This window comes from Stegostoma tigrinum, chromosome 14 (genome assembly GCF_030684315.1).
Source record: "Stegostoma tigrinum isolate sSteTig4 chromosome 14, sSteTig4.hap1, whole genome shotgun sequence".
In the NCBI taxonomy this organism is placed as follows: Eukaryota; Metazoa; Chordata; class Chondrichthyes; order Orectolobiformes; family Stegostomatidae; genus Stegostoma; species Stegostoma tigrinum.
This window is the reverse complement of record NC_081367.1, coordinates 53,597,717-53,614,918: the sequence shown is the minus strand read 5'-3', so window position 1 is coordinate 53,614,918 and position 17,202 is coordinate 53,597,717. Positions and strand designations below refer to the sequence as shown.

The 17,202-nt window shown below is 40.9% G+C and overlaps 2 protein-coding genes across 9 annotated transcripts in view; one reads left to right on the top strand and one right to left on the bottom strand.

Moving 5' to 3' along the window:
• LOC125457481 (leucine-rich repeat and IQ domain-containing protein 4-like) overlaps positions 1-9,508 on the top strand; it is a 29,696-nt gene extending 20,188 nt beyond the window's left edge. The window contains exon 5 of the mRNA XM_048541709.2: positions 6,772-9,508. Coding sequence (XP_048397666.1) covers positions 6,772-6,915 — 144 coding nt within the window. The 3' untranslated portion in view covers positions 6,916-9,508. The remainder of the gene's footprint in view (positions 1-6,771) is intronic.
• Positions 1-17,202, bottom strand: part of lrrc31 (leucine rich repeat containing 31) — an 88,418-nt gene that overhangs the window by 33,487 nt on the left and 37,729 nt on the right. For 4 of the 8 annotated variants that reach the window (XM_048541701.2, XM_048541708.2, XM_048541706.2 and 1 more), the window contains one exon: positions 12,475-13,224. In XM_048541701.2, the coding sequence (XP_048397658.2) occupies positions 12,905-13,224 (320 nt within the window). In that variant the 3' untranslated portion in view covers positions 12,475-12,904. Of the gene's footprint in view, positions 1-464; positions 2,455-7,773; positions 7,860-12,474; positions 13,225-17,202 lie in introns of those variants that run through there. The other 4 variants (XM_048541705.2, XM_048541703.2, XM_048541702.2 and 1 more) reach the window with 3 other exon arrangements.

Sequence of the window (17,202 nt, the reverse complement as noted above, 5' to 3'; positions counted from 1 at the left end):
CGAAACTCATCTCATTCCCAATCATCATACCTTTGTACCTTCCCTCCTGTCATAGGCAGAAATACCTACTGCTACCGAGCTTTCCTGGGATCCCTCACACTGACATGATCTTTAATGCCCAGCCATGCATTCAGACAAGTCCTGCTAGCCAAGACCTGTTCTTCACTGTGCTCCTTGTGGGAAGGGTATCAAAACCAAACACTTTTCGGAGTACACAGACAGCATGACTGACACTCCATTTCAAATACAAGTGCACATTTGTAAACCTATTGCTATGTAAGAAGCGAGCTACACAGATTACCCTTCCTTAGCCTCATCCTCAGAAGTCAGACAACATTAGATTATAGTCCAACAGGTTAATTTGAAATTACAAGCTTTTGGTACACTGCTTTTTCAACTGGCGATTGCTTCACCTGATGAAGGAGTAGCACTCCAAAAGCTTGTGATTTTAAATAAACCTGTTGAACTATAACCTAATGTTATGTGACCTCTGATTTGTCCACCCCAGTCCAATAGCACAAGCCTATTAATAATGCTGAGGAATTGTATGCTTTATTAACTGTTTTCTCAAACAATTTTACAATCTTCAATAACTTGTGCGCACATACACCTAGGTTTCTCTGCTCCTATATCCTCTTTAGAGTTGTACCTTTCATTTTATACTGTGGTATCCTTGTTCTTCCTGCCAAATAAATCACCTTATACATCCAGGCACTGAATTTCATTGGCCACTGTCTTTCTGCTTCACCTTGTGACATCATTGTGAAGTCCTACACTGTCCTCTGCACAGCTCACAATGCTGCCACTTTTCATGTTTTCCAAAAACATTGTAACTGTCCTGTGCATGCCAAGTCTAGGTCACCAATATATAATAAGCAAGCAAGAGCCCCAACACCAGTGCCTAGGAGAAGTGGGACAGTTCTAGTACAAATCTTCATCTAACCTGAAATTGTACATGATTCTGTGATTCCTGTCACATAGCCAACAGTTAAGTGATCAACATTTAACTAACCCTGCATTCCAAATGAAAGTGAATTCAGATTTCACCAGCTTCCATAGTTGAGATTCGAAACTATGCCTGTACCGTCAGCGGAGATCTCTGGATTATGTGTTCAGTGAGTTACCACTATACCATCTTTTCTCAGATTCTAATTTTTACTTCATTAACTTGTGTTTGTCCAGAAGTTTGTTCTGAAGTTTTGTTCCTGGAAGATTTTCCATGATAGAGGTGTAACTGATTGGTCTGTAGTTCTTTGGTTTATCTTTATGCCCTTTTTGAAGAACATTTGAAATTCTGAAGTCCTCTGGAACTACCCTTCTGTCAAGGTCCTTGATTTCCCTTAGTGTTCCCTATTGGCTCATCATCGAAAACATTTAAAATTCCCAGTTCCCATTCACCAATTGATCATTCCTCAGTCCTATTTTCAGACTGATCAACTCAGTCTCACTCACTCTACCCCTTACTAACTCAATCTTTCAGACCTCTTTTGTCATGTGGTTTGATGCCACGTTATGAACTTGGGTTCAAGACAGACAGTTTGAGGAAAAGACAAAAAAGTTAAGGACTGTCTTCAGGTTTAGACTACAAATTAATACTCTTTGTTGGATGTTTAATATTAATTACTGCCATCAACATCCTTGGGATACTACTGACCAGAAATTGAACTGGACTAGCTTGATCATACAAATACTCTGGCTACTCCCACATCTTGCTTAGGAGAGTATCCCAATATCACTGCAATGACCACAAATGTGAAAATTTAATTAAAACCCCAGAAAGCCCAATTTACTGGATTATCTGACTCAGGCTAAAACGGGAATACATACCAAATAATCATTAACAAGAAAACTGTTCATTGTAAACAAACCACTTTTCTCAACCAATGGCATAAAACAGAAATGAATTACTAATTTAATGACTAAACACAAACTTTATCCTTTTCTTTAAAACTCTCACACACATACACGAACATAAAGAAACAACCAAGACATCAATGTCATGAATGGAGAAAACAAAATTCAGGGAAACAGTTCATATGACCTGTTCGAGGCAAAAATAACTGGATGGGTTGGTTTCAAAATTCTTTGATGATATCTATACAGCAAATGATCAGCTTTATTCACTGCTGGATTGGTTGGATCCTCAGTCTTCCAAATCATTTTAAAAATTCATTCGTAGGATGTGGGCATCACTAGATAGGCCACCATTTATTGCTCATCCCTAGTCGCTCGAGAAGGTGGTGGCAAGTTGCCTTCTTGAACCACGGCAGTCCACATGGAATAGGAAGTGAATCATAGAACTTCGACCCAAAGACATTGAAGGAGTAGTGATGTTGTGGCATATCTGGACGACGAGTGACTTGGAGGGGAACTTGGTGATATTCCCATTTACCTGCTGGCCTTATCCTTTTCGATGGTGGTGGACATGAGTCTGAAGGGTGCTGAATACCGAACCTTAGTGAATTAAGGAGAAGGCAATGGTGTAGTGATAATGTCACTGAAGTATTAGAACATAGAACATAGACATTAAAAAGTACAGCACAGTACAGGCCCTTCGGCCCACGATGTTGTGCCGTGGAATAATCCTAATCCAAAAATAAAATAACCTAACCTACATTCCCCTCAATTCACTGCTGTCCATGTGCATGTCCAGCAGTCACTTAAATGTCACCAATGACTCTGCTTCCATGACTACCACTGGTAAACTATTCCAGGTGCTCACAACTCTCTGGGTGAAGAACCTCCCTCTGACATCTCCTCTATACCTTCCTCCTAACACCTTAAAACTATGACCCCTAATGGCAGTCAATCCTGCCCTGGGGAAAAGTCTCTGGCTATTGACTCTATCCATGCCTCTCATTACCTTGTACACCTCAACCAGGTCACCTCTCTTCCTCCTTCTCTCCAGAGAGAAAAGTCCGAGCTCAGTCAACCTCTCCTCGTAAGACAAGACCTCCAGTTCAGGCAGCATCCTGATAAACCTCCTTTGCACCCTCTCCAAAGCCTCCACATCTTTCCTATAATAGGGCGACCAGAACTGGACACAATATTCCAAAGCAGCATAAACTCGCGGCTCTTAAACTCGATCCCCCTATTAATGAAAGCCAAAACACCATATGCTTTCTTAACAACCTTATCCACCTGGGTGGCAGCTTTGAGGGAGCTATGCACTTAAACACCAAGATCCCGCTGTTCCTCCACACTGCTGAGAATCCTGCCTTTAATCCTATATTCAGCATTTAAAGTTCGATCTTCCAAAATGCATCACTTGGCATTTATCCAAGTTGAACTCCATCTGCCATTTCTCAACCCAGCTCTGCATTCTGTCAATGTCTCGCTGAAGCCTGCAATAGCCCTCGATACTATCAACGGCACCTCCAACCTTTGTGTCATCAGCAAACATACTAATCCACCCCTCAACCTCCTCATCCAAGTCATTTATAGAAACTACAAAGAGCAGAGGCCCAAGAACAGAGCCCTGCGGGACACCACTCAGCACTGACCTCCAGGCAGAATACTTACCATCTACAACCACTCTCTGCCTCCTGTCAGCCAATCAACTCTGAATCCAGACAGCCAAATCACCCAGTATCCCATACCTCCTGACTTTATGAATGAGCCTGCCGTGGGGAACCTTATCAAATGCCTTGCTGAAGTCCATGTACACCACATCCACTGCTCGAGCCTCGTCAACCTGTTTCGTGACTTGCTCAAAGAACTCAATAAGATTTGTAAGGCATGACCTGCCCCTCACAAAGCCATGCTGAATCCCTTTAATCACGCTATGCTTTTCCGAATAGTTATAAATCCTATCCCTCAGAATTCTTTCTAAAACTTTGCTGACCACAGACGTAAGACTGACTGGTCTGTAATTTCCAGGGATTTCCCCATTCCCTTTCTTGAAAAGAGGAACAACATTTGCCTCCCTCCAATCTTCCGGTATGACTCCCGTGGAGAGTGAGGAGGCAAAGATCTTGGCCAGCGGCTTAGCAACCTCCTTTCTCGCTTCCCGGAGCAACCTAGGATGAATCTGGTCTGGCCATGGGGACTTATCAATCTTAATGTTTGCCAAAATTTCCAGCACATTAACTTCCTCAATCTTGATCCATTCAAGCCTGTTTTCCTCCTCAAGTTCTCATTCACAACAAGGTCCCTTTACCTTAGTGAAAACTGAAGCAAAAAACTCATTTCGGGCTTCCCCTATCTGCTCAGACTCCACGCACAAGTTCCCTACGCTATCCCTGATCGGCCCTACCTTCTCCCTGATCATTCTCTTATTCCTCACGTATGAGTAAAATGCCTTCGGGTTCTCCCTAATCCTTCCTGCCAAGCCTTTTTCGTGCCCCCCCCCCCTCAGTCCACTTTTGAGCTCCTTCTGAGCAAGCCTATAATCCTCTAAAGCCATGCTAGACCCTTGCTTCCTCTACCTTACGTATGCTGCCTTTTTCTTTTTGACAAGAAGCACCTCTGTACCCGTCATCCAAGGCTCCTTAATCTTACCCCTTCTTACCTGTCTCAGAGGAACAAATTTATACATCACTCGCAACAACTGCTCCTTAAACAGTCTCCACGTGTCTGCTGTGCCCTTTCTGTGGAACAATTGCTCCCAATCTGTACTTCCCAACTCCTGTCTGATAGGATCAGTTTCCTTTCCCCCAGTTAAATATCTTCCCCTGGTAACTGCTCCTTTCCCTTTCCATGGCTATGGTAAACGTGAGGCTGTTGTGGTCGCTGTCACCAAAAAGTGTTCTCCCACCACGAGATCTGACACCTGTCCTGGCTCATTGCCGAGCACCAAATCGAAAATGGCCTCCCCCCTCGTCGGCCTGTCCATATACTGAGTAAGGAAACCCTCCTGAACACACCTGACAAAAATGGCTCCATCCAAACCATCTGCACTAAGGAGGTTCCAATCTATATTGGGAAAGTTGAAGTCACCCATAACAACAACCCTGCTACGTTTGCACTTTTCAACAATCTGCCGGCCTATGAGTTCTTCGATCTCCCTACTGCTATTTGGGAGTCTGTGACTGCTCCCTTGCTGTTCCTAACTTCCACCCATACTGACTCAGTCGACAAACCGTCCTCGGTGACCTCAGCCCATACCACCTCAGTAGACGAGTCCTCAAAGGTTCTTTCAGCCACTGTTATACTGTCCTTGACCAACAAAGCCACACCTCCCCCTCTTTTACCACCTTCCCTGACCTTAATGAAAGATCTAAACCTGCAACATCCATTCCTGACCCTGCTCTACCCATGTCTACGAAATGGCCACAACATCGAAGTCCCAGGTACCTGTCCAAGCTGCAAACTCACCTACCTTATTCCGGATACTCCTGGCATTAAAGTAGACACACTTCAATCCAGCTTGCTGTCTGCCAGCACACTCCTGTGACAGTGAGGTCCTGAACATGTCCTCCCTACGCTCATCCTCCTGTGTACTAGGACTACACCTGTTTCCCATCCCCCTTCTGAGCTAGTTTAAATCCACCCGAATAGCACTAGCCAATTTTCCACCCAGGATATTTGTGCCCCTCTGGTTCAAGTGGAGACCGTCCTGTTTGTAGAGGTCCCACCTTCCCCCGAATGAGCCCCAATTGTCCACGTACCTGAAGCCCTCCCTCCTGCACCATCCCTGCAGCCACGAGTTCAGCTGAAATCTCTCCCTGTTCTTTGCCTCGCTATCACGTGGCACGGGTAACAAACCAGAGATGACCACGCTGTTTGTTCTAGATCTCAACTTCCACCCTAGCTCCCTGAAATCCTGCCTGACATCCCTATCCCTCTTTCTACCTATGTCGTTGGTGCCTACATGGACCACGACTTGGGGCTGGTCACCCTCTCCCCTCAGGACCCCAAAGACACGATCCGAAACATCGTGGACCCTGGCACCTGGGTGGCAACACACCAATCGTGAATCTCTTTCGTTCCCGGCAAACCTTCTGTCAGTCCCTCTCACTATTGAGTCCCCAATGACTATCACTCCCTTCGGTGCAAGAGGGACAGACTCTGTACCAGAGACCTGCATCCTACTGCATGCCCCTGGTAAGTCGTCCCCCCCAACAGTATCCAAAATGGTATACTTGTTTTTCAGGGGAACGACCACAGGGGATCCCTGCACTGACTGCTTCTTCCCCCTTCTAACAGTTACCCAGCTTTCTTCACGCTTAGGAGGTACTACTTCCCTGAAACTCTTGTCTATCACTGACTCTGCCTCCCGAATGATCCGAAGTTCATCCAGCTCCCGCTCCAATTCCCTAACGCGGTCTTGGAGGAGCAAGAGTTGGGTGCACTTCCTGCAGACGTATTTGGATGGGACACTAATGGCGTCCCTCACCTCATACATCATGCAGGAGGAACATTCCTCTACCTGCACTGCCATCCCTGCTAATCCCCTAAACAGAAAAAAAAGTTCAATCAGAAATGCAAGGCACTGACACTCGAGGTAATCTTTTTATAGATTCAAAAACTGACTCACCGGCTTCCCGACAGGCTCCTGCTCAACCAGAAATTAATCCAGAGCCCTCAGCTAATATTCTGGGGAGATTCACTAAGGCTTTGTCCTTGGGCCACCATCATCCTCCGACCAACCCACCACCTCTAGGTTCAGTTCACTCACTTATAATCCATCAGACATCTCTGTCTCTCTTGTTCCTGCCCCTCTGTTCATATTTCCAGCTGATTACATTCTTGCTGGGCTGATATTTGCTCAGCCATGAGCAAGGAGTTCTTGCTTTGTTCTTAACTCAATGTTCATTTCTCCATCCACAGATCCAAGCATGGTGGCGTGGACTGATGGTTCGAAAGGAATTAGGACCTTTCAAAAACCTGTTCCCAAAAAAAGACAAAAAAAGGAAGAAAGACAAAGGAAAGGATGAAAAGCGGAAGCAGCAGCAGAAAGGAAAAAAGAAATAAAAGTATTGACATTGTAAAACCAGAAGGAAAATCTGTGAATATGCATAAAAGCTGGAGGTTCCAACAATATTCAGGCTTCAGGAAACCATAAATTTATTGGCCAGAGAAGCAATGAGATGACAGAGTGGAGGGGGAGAAGGAAACTTGTTTCCACAACAGCCTGATCACGTCAACAGCCTGTTCACCTAGGGGCTGTCCTCAGCAGAATTATCTGTATTTTAAATATTGTGCTTCACTTTCTAGATATCAGGGCTAATGCAAATCAGGCAATAGCAAGGTCCACTCCATTTTCCAGCCCTTGATTAAAGGACCTGCTGACTCGGTGTCATCCCATTTCAAGCTTTCCCACTGAAGACCATTTTCAGCTTCTCTCTAAGAAATTCAAAGGTTATCCTCCTAAAATGTCCGTGTTCAAGTGCTGAAGGTCAATCTCTCAAGAGATGATCAGAGATAGAACGATCAAAAATGCTAGATGTTTGTAGAAATTAACGTCAATTAGAAATTTCCTGTAACGTGTACTCACTGTCCTGCACTTTATAAAACAGCTGCCTAATCGACAGTATAATCGTAACTAATTGTAAATTGGAAACACCATGCCTTTACAGCATTTATGACAAAAATGTAGCTTGAATGTTTAACTTGTATGATCAAAAATGGGATGTAAGGAGTTAAACTCAGGCACCGTACCGGCTATTTTTTCCAAAGGAAAACCTTAGTAAGTTGCAGCTTGGGATCTTATTCTCATCTACAGTAAAAGCAAACACAATTGAATCACTCTGGTATTTGGTTACCACATCAAATGCAGCTTTGTATTCAACCAACTTTCCTAAACTATTCAAAAGTATTAAAGAATAGACAAAAAATAATGTAATACATGCCAATATATCGAGGTCTTCCAAAAGGGTTTTGCTAATGAACCACATAATATTATCAGGTTGGGTTTCCTGGAAAAAAAAACCATTGGTGACAGGTAGTTACTCAAATTGGCAAAATATCAGAAAGTATCAAAGACCAGAAACCTTGATACTATGTCAGTTGTAATTGGTTCAAATGTACTTGAACAATTCGAATCAGGAATCAGAAGTGCATCATCACAGTGACTCAGTAGTTAGCACTGCTGCATCACAGCACCAGGGGCCCGGGTTCGATTCTACCCTCTGGCGATTGTGCGAAATCCACACATTCTACCAGTGTCCTACCGGTGCTCCGGTTTCCTCTTGGTCCAAAGATGTGTAGACTAGGGGAGGGATTAGCCATGAGAAATGCAGGGTTACATGGAGAGGGTAGGGGGATGGGTCTGGGTTGGCCTCTCTTTGGAAGGTTGGTGTGGGCCGAATAGCCTGTTTCCAAACTGTATCATTGAATGCCTACAATTTCAAAAACAGTAAATAAAAGCAAATTGAAGGATGAGGGTCAGGGGAAAGAAACAGAGGGTTTAGTTAAAACTGAAAAGAACTGTGACAAATTGTGACTTGCAGAATGGGCATGCCTTGACACTAATTTCACTGTGAATAAGTGTGAGATAGTGAAGTTTAGTAGAAGAATAAAGGAGGCCACATTCTGTATGAATTATACAAGTTTAAACAAAATATTGCAGCAAAAGGGAAATAAATCACTAATTAAGAGACAGGTTAATAAGGCTACAATAAATAGAAAACAAATCCATTTCTAGAAGGAAAAGAATTAAAAATTCTAGATGTTAAAAATGATAGAGAATCCTCACCATGCTGGGAATGCTGTGAAAGGGGTTACAGATAAACAATTCAATACTTTCACTATAAAGTAGCAGTTAATGTCTGTAAAAATAATCCTCTATAGTTGCAAGATACAGAACTAGTATAAAAACTGGTGTCATGCTGATCAAACATGACAATAATACCAATTGTTAAAAACTATACTCCCTTTTAAATATTGACATTTTTCGGACTTTTAAAAACGGCTACAATGGATCACCCAATTTCTAGAAGTCCAAGCGTCAAAGCCTCTTCAGACTTCGAGAAAGGATTTACGGAATGTCAAGTCGACAGTTATCAGAACCAACTGCAAAAACACCATGTCAATAAGCCAAGACTGAATCTGGTTCAGCAGCAAGAGATGAATCAAAAGTCAATGTATCAAAGTTTCAGACATCATCGTCAATCATTTATATCTTCGACCGTGGAGGCGGTTGTTTTAGAACACGGAAACTAAATTTTGTGATAAGCTTGGCTTTCTTTCAAGCCTTTTGCAAGCAAGAATATCAGAAAGAGCAACTGCAGAAACCAGGATACATCTAACCTTTTACCATGCCACTAGGCATGACATTTTAGATCCTCCTTGAAACCAGTTCCTGACAGGAAAAGCAAACAGACCCCCTTTCTTTGATCATTATTGAAGTTCATCCTCTCAACTTGGTGCACATCTCTTTTTCTGAAGAAACTCTACAAAATCTGGTCCTCTGCCACCTAGATTTATCTAAACATGAACTCCCAAGTAGAAGAAATCCTCTTACCAGATTCTAACAGTGATATGAACTTGCAAGTTTCTGTTCAGTTTTAATGTTTTTAGAAGTGAAATTCCTTGCTATAATTCTATCTGTCTGGTGTATATATTGTGTGTCATAATAACAATTTATTTTTAAATGGTGTGTCTCATGCTGTTTTCGAAAGGAAAGCCCAAGAAAGTCAGCTGCTGGTGACTTTGTTAAAATAAAAACAGGTTACGTAAACAGCTTTTGGGAAACAACAGAATTATCCAAAAGAAACACAATTTTAATCACAAAAAAGAAATACTGGGTTCATTTTGTTTCTCTCCCCACACTTAAAACTGGAACAACAATACTGCAGTAAATTTAAAACAAATTACAAGAAAACCTTCACACTAATCATGATCACTCACCGATCCATTTACTGCATAGTGTATCCTGACATAGAAAAAAATGTTTCAGTAATATATTTTGGCAGGAAGAATTGGAAGAACCATGTAACAGTGGTGTGTTCAGTTTAAGGTGAGAAAGTAATTGTAAGCAGTGAACTAAAGGCAGCTTTGAAGAAAGTCTGTGGACTTAAGTTAATAGCTGAATATTTACAAGCTCAGTTTATGATCCAAGAAATGAATGGTCAGGAATCACTAATAGGTGCAGTTCAATAGAAAAGTCATTCCAACAGAAAGGTGTTTCCTTTTTAGATTTGTTGAAATCTCCAGGCTGTCAGAATCGGAAATAAGTATGAAGGCTGTAGCTGGTGTTTCAAAAAAAAAGTGAAACTTCACTGAGATTATGTGCCCATAAAGAAATTTTTTAAAAACAATTTTACTTTATTGAGACATGGGCATCATTGGCAAGCCTGCATTTATTGCCTGTGCCCGTGCACATATCCTTAAAATGCATTGAATCGTTTTCCACGTTAAGATTTTTCTAAATTATCATGAATACAAAGCTTTGTTTTTTTTCCCCCCTCTGTGTAATAAACTGGTGGCTTTTAAAAAGAGAACATTGACAGCCACATGAAAACGTCCAGTGACTGATGACCATGTTACACAAATTGTAAAAATCAAACTCCTGGTCTATCAGCCAGGTTTCTCTCTGGAATCTGACCTGTCTAGCATTACCATCAGCTGGGATCAGACAGTGGTGGTACATCCAGGACAGAAATTCATTGAATTTAAGAAGGATATGACAGTATTCAGAAGATATGACTGCATTAAGGTTCTGGATAAAAGAAAAAGCAAGAGCTATCGTGAAGTAAACTACATAGAACGGAATTTCAAAATAGCTTCTGCAGGTGTTAAATGTCTTTTCCGGGAACAGAAAATGCTGGATTATTGGAGATCTTGACTAGGGCTACACTTAAAGAGCCTGCAAATAAAAAGGTTGTTGTAAGGATAAAAAGCTTGAAGTAATTACCCTGTATTGGAGCTAGAAAGATGGGAACTGGAAATTGAGGTGTCACTCCTAGATTAGCTAAGATTCAAGTATTAAAATAAAACAAATTACAATTGAGAAGAAAACAGAAAAAAATGTAGTAGAAATGGAAACATAAAGAAAGAAAAAGGAATCTGGAAATAAGGAAGATTGAATTGGAAAATTCGGGGTAAAGCTAAACAAGGAGAAATTAAAATGTTACAAATAAGAGCTTAGACTATATAAAGAAGGAAGAGACAAAAGTCCAGGATGATCTGATTCCAATGAGGGATTTAACTATAAATCTACCTTTAATTTATAAGTGACATAAAGAAAGTAACATGTTTTCATTATAATAAGACTGGAAGTACTTTAGTTAATAGCTGTAAGTTAGGGAGAAGATCAATTGCAGTAATAGGAATCTCCAAGAAATTCTCAAAAATAGATGACCAAGAAAGGAAACAGTTATTAAAACTACTGCAGTGGTACAGATGGCGTGTGTTCCCTCTGAACCTGTTCAGCAGCATGACTTAGTGAAGCTAAGAACATTCTTCCTTGATTATTACAAAAAATACAGGCCATTGGAAGTCTAAATATTCTAAATAGACATGAGCCTTCTAGATGGTGGACAAGCTTTGCAGAATCAAGAGGTGAGTTACTCACTGTAGACTCCCCAGATTCTAACCCAGTCATGCAGCCACTCTATTTGTATGACTAGTCCAGTCACAATCGAACGATATGGATTAAGTCATGTAGAACTGAGATGAGGAGAAATTTCTTCATTCAGAGCGGTGAGCCTGTATAAGTTTCTGCCACAGAAAGCGTTTGAAGCCAAATCATTGAATATTTTCAAAAGGAGTTAGACATAGTCTTTAGGACTAAAGGGATCAAAAGGAGATAGGGAGATTGTGGGAGCAGGGTACTAAGTTGGATGATCAATTCTTCAGACCATTAGGCCAATTGATCGAGATCTCTTTGCAAGCTCATAACTTTCTTAACTGTCCACTATACCACCAATTTTGGTGTCATCTGCAAACTTACTAACCATGCCTCCTATGTTCTCATCCTAATCATTTATATAAAATGACAAACAAAACTGGACACCAGACCAATCCCTATGGATCATCATTGGTCACAGGCCTCCAGCCCATAAAGCAATCCTCCACCACCATGTCTCTCCTTCCATAAAGTCAATTTTGTATCTTATTTTCAAGCTCACCCTGAAACCCTTGTGATCTAACTTTACTAATTAGCTTCCCATGTGAAACTTTGTCAAAAGGCTCTACTAAAATCCAAATAAACATTAAAACCAAAAGAACTGTGGATGCCTTAAATCAAGAACAAAAACAAAGTTGCTGGAAAAGCTCAGCAGGTCTGGCAGCATCTGTGGAGGAGAAAACAGAGTTAACGTTTTGGGTCCGCTGACCCTCAGCACCTAAGGGTCACCGGACCCAAAACATTAACTCTATTTTCTCTTTCATAGATGCTGCCAGACCTGCTGAGCCTTTCCAGCAACTTTGTTTACTTGGTCAAAAACAATGTCTACTACTCCGCTCTCAATCATTTTAATTACTTCACTATTAAAAACTCCAAAAATTGAGAGATACGATTTTCCTCATGCAAAACCATGCTGACTATCCTTAAATCAGTCCTGCAGTCAAATATAAAAACAGAAAACATTGAAAACAAACATGGATTTAATGCATTGGGTGAAGATAGTTCAGCGTTAATAACATGACAAGTTAGTTAACATCAGAATCTTAAATAGTGCAAATTTCAGCAACTCAGTCTGTGAAAACCAAGAATCAGTTGTGGGGGATCCAGACCATCTGTTCCACAATCATCTGCTCAGCATTTCCATCATTCTCCTCCTTACTTCAAACATTCATCAATTTTAAAGAAAATGACAGACCGGAATTGTTCATGCACAGAATTCGATGGATGTGAAAGGTGGATTGGAGTCAATGTCTTGGAACCAACCAGGGTGAGTGTTAAATGCTTTCAATAATGCACCACAATTTTAAACGAATATTAAAAAAAATCTGTGATTTGTGATGTGCTGAGCTTAGTCCTTACCTTTGAATCTCTATTTCAGCATCTTTCAAATGACTAATAGTGAAAAAGGATGTTCCTCTTACTATCCCTGTTGAAAGTTTCCAAAAGTTTTCGTTGTGAAGCACTAAGGACCCAGTGATGCATCCTGAATTCTGTGAGGGAGGGAAACCTAACCAGGCTGTCCAGAAAAATGGTGATCCATGGGTCGCATGCTCGATGAGTTAAAGGTCGGAGGCCAATGTCCAGCTCAGACAGATCCTTTAGGCCACTAATTTCTTGGAAAAACATTGCCCAAGACTGATCATTGACAGTATTGTTGTAGATTAAATCCAGATCCTCAAGGTTCTCTAGAAATCCAGCACGTGCGACAGACACTGTAAAGAAAGAATTTGTAATGAGTTTTGAACCCAGTGAGAATTGCTTTACCTGAAAATCACCAGGATCAGGTAGGACGCACCCAGTTGAACATGACGTTCAAGCTACTGTGACAGAGTCCAGCTTCAAATGGTATGTGAAGAAAGCACAACAACGAATCCCAGTCCTAACTGTGTCCCTGATACTGGTCAGAGATCTTATGGAATGAACACTTCACTCACCTGGTGCAAGTCTGCATTTCTTCAAAGCACAGAAAAATAGAAGCTTTTTGAAACCTTTTATTGGAAGAACATAATCTGCTATAATAGGCAAAGTGATCCTTTAAACTGTTGATGCTTGTACTGATGTTACAGTGCCTAAATAAGCTGCGAGTGACAGAAACAGTGATTGCTCACAGATGGACAGAAAGTCGATGAAGAAAGTGTTGGGAGGTGAAATGGCATTTTTGAAATTGTGTTTTGCCCGAGGAAGAGTCAAGGCAGGTTCTTACTAGTGAGTGAACAGAAACTGCTGGGCAGTAGAGGAGGGACATCAAAACAGTGAAAGTACATCAGTTCAACGGCATGAGCTTGGTCGAGTAATTAAACCTTTGAAAAAGGTACAAATAGGAGATTCCTTGGGAACTTTTAATCTGTTCTTGCCAAGACAAATAAGCAGTCAAGAAACCACTCTTTCAATTTCCGAGTCCCTAGTACTACCACATTTGTGTCTGGGACTTCAGCTTGTGTTTTATTTGCTAAATCCTTTGCATCAAGTAGATAGCCATTGAACACTGCAAACTCACTGTTTTGCGTTCTAACTTTTGTTTACTGTACCTTTGATAAAGCAATCACCAATTTTGCACATTCCATTTCCAATATTGTACCAGCTAAATTCACCCTCCATTCCCATTCCCTTCCTGTGCTGTTTAAACCATGACCGCCAATACAAGTAAAAACTCAAAGATACTTGACTCAGCCTTGTTGGGGTGCAAACCGTCGCATTTGTATATACAAAAAAAACAGCGAAAATAATTGTGGGATCCTTGGATGATGTGCTTGGGGAATTGATAACAGGTAACAGAAACAGCAGATAATTTAAACCAATGTATTTTATCAGTTTTCACAATGGAAGACAGTAAAAATCCAAAAGACATCAGATAAGTAAGTGCTAATAGAAGAGTTTCTAAACCAAGGGACCAACTATTTCACAAATTCATGGGACTGAAGGCAGACAAATCTCCAGGATCTGAAAACTTGTGTTGTAAAAGAAGTGGCTGCACAGAAAGTGGAAACATTTGTTGAATTATTTCAGAACCTATTGGTTGCTGGGAGGGTTCAGCACTAGTGCTGGAAAAGCACTAATGTAATTCTTCTATTCAAGAAGGGGACACAAAAAGCAGGCAACTATAGGCCAGATAACCTAATATGTTTATTGGAAAGACGCTACAGTTCATCATTAAAAACATAAATAGCAGGACATTTAGAAAAGCTTAACAAAATCAGAGTCAACATGATTTTGTGAAAACATGCTAGAATCCTTTGAGGATATAAAAAATGTTGAACCAACAGATGATGTGCACTTGGATTTCAAGAAGGCATTCAATAAAAAAGGTGCCACATGAAAAAAAAGTCACTGCTCAAGACAGGAGCTCACAGCTACAGAGTAAAGTATTTGCATGGATTGAGGATTGGTTAACATACAGAGGACAGAATCAGGATTAAGGGATCAATTTCAGATTATAAAGTTGTAACTGATGGAGCGTCATAAGGTTCGGTCCTGGGGCACAATTATTTGCTCCATATAGTAATGTCTTGAATGACAGTAGAGTGTAATGTATTCACATTTGCACATTCACAAAAATAGGTGGGAGGGCATGTTATGATGAGGATTTGCAGAATGATACAGAATTTGCAAGCAGATATAGATAGGTTGAGTGAATGAGCAAAAACCCAGCAGATAGAATTTAATGTAGGAAAATCTGAAGTCATGATGAGGAAGAAACAACACACAAATTATCAATCATTTAAATGGAGCCAGACTTCAAAGAAAGTGCAGAATAGAGGGATTTTGACGTTCATGTGCGAGAAACGCAAATTATCAGGATGCAAGTGCAGCAAGTAATTAAGATACAAATATAGTTTAGCCTTTTTCCCTGGGGGTTGAAATTTAACAATAGGGAAAGTCTTGTTACAATCGTACAGGGCATTGGGAGTATAATGCACAGTATTGTTCTCTGTATTTAAGATATACTGGCATTGGGAGCAGTTCAAAAGAGATTCACTGGGTGGATTCCTGCGATGAAAGCGTTGACTTATAAAAGGAAAGGCTAAACAGGTTAGACCTTTATTCATTACAAATAAGAATGAGGGGTGAACTTATTGAAACATACAAGAATCTGAGAAGGCTTGACAGGATGGATGTTGAGAAGAGTTTTCATGAGGACGGGGATCTCCAACTAGGGGACATAGTTATTGAAAAAGAGTACGCCCATCTCAAACAGATGTGAGGAAATTTATTCTCTCAGAGGATAGTGAATATCTGAAATTTCCTACCTTAGTGTTTTTGAGGCTAGATCACTGAAAAATATTTAAAGTTGAGGTAGATACATTTTTGAAATTGGGGAGTTGAGAGCTATGATGAGTTGGGACAGAAAGAGAGTCAAGACCTGGGACAGATCAGCTATGATCTTGTAGTTGATAGGTAGACATGACGAGCTGAATGGTCTACTCCTGATCCTATTTCTCATATTTTTATGATTTGTAACAGGTTCTTCCTTAGCCAGAACCAGTCACAATGCCCGAGAAATCTAAAGCCTTTGCTCCTACATCCTCTCTGCAGCCATACATTCATCTGTTCTATTGCCAAGCTTGCTGGTGTAAGACTCGGGAAAAATTTCCAGAGAACACTACATTTCAGACCCTGCTTTTCAATATTTTGTCTAACTCCTTAAACTGTGCCCATAGGAGCTCATTTTTAAGAAATGCCATTAGTACTAATACAGACTATCAGGAGTCTGCATTTTGTAGCATGATGCTGGCAACATGGAGGCAACAAATCATTCTGGAGTTACATCTACTGCTGCAAAAATACCTGGCCGCTCCCTTAACTGTGGAATCCTCTTTTAGTATTATTCCATCAGTATTCTTTGTGCCCCCTTCTACAGCTGAGCCACTTATGATGCCATGCATTTCACTCTGAACTCCGTGAACTGAAAAGTCATTGGAAATGGGGAAGGACTTGAGAAAGTCAGAAAATCTGCTTGTTTCTTTCTGACTGATTGATGGTGTAAGGATTGAGTAGTTTTTATTTTGGGCTTTTAAACATCAACTGTGGACTGAAATGAGAAAGAATTATTTTAAAACCAGTATTTGAAAGTGTGGTTAAAATTGTTTCAGAGATAGTTGGAACTGCAGATGCTGGAGAATCTGAGATAACAAGGTGTAGAGCTGGATAAACAGCAGGCCAAGAAGCACTAGAGGAGTAGGAAGGGTGATGTTTCGGGCCTAGACCCTTCTTCAGAAAATTCTTCATTTCTGAAGAAGGGTCTAGGCCCAAAGCATCACCCTTCCTGCTCCTCTGATGCTGCTTGGCCTGTGTTCATCCAGCTCTACACCTTGTTATCTTGAAAGGTGGTTGCTGTTTTGAACATAAAGTAACCAGAGAACCATGGTGAGCATCACAGATGACTGTTCAAACAAATAGTAAATGAAGTTTGACTTGCAGAAATTTCAAAGCCGAGGTGGTGTACCGATGCAGCTTTTACTGGGAGCAAGAAGTTGATTGGGCTATGGCCTAATGACTAGTTATCAAAGGTAGAGAATTTTCTTCCAACTAACAACTGCATGATTTGTTCTCAGGTAACTGAGAAGCTTGGGGCTAGGAACAAGCTACAGAGAACAACGTTCAGTTCTTTTCAAGCTCATGAGTTGGACCTTTGTTTTCTGCCATTAAAACTCACCACAATCCTGAAGGTAAAGGGTAACAAAGTGTGGAGC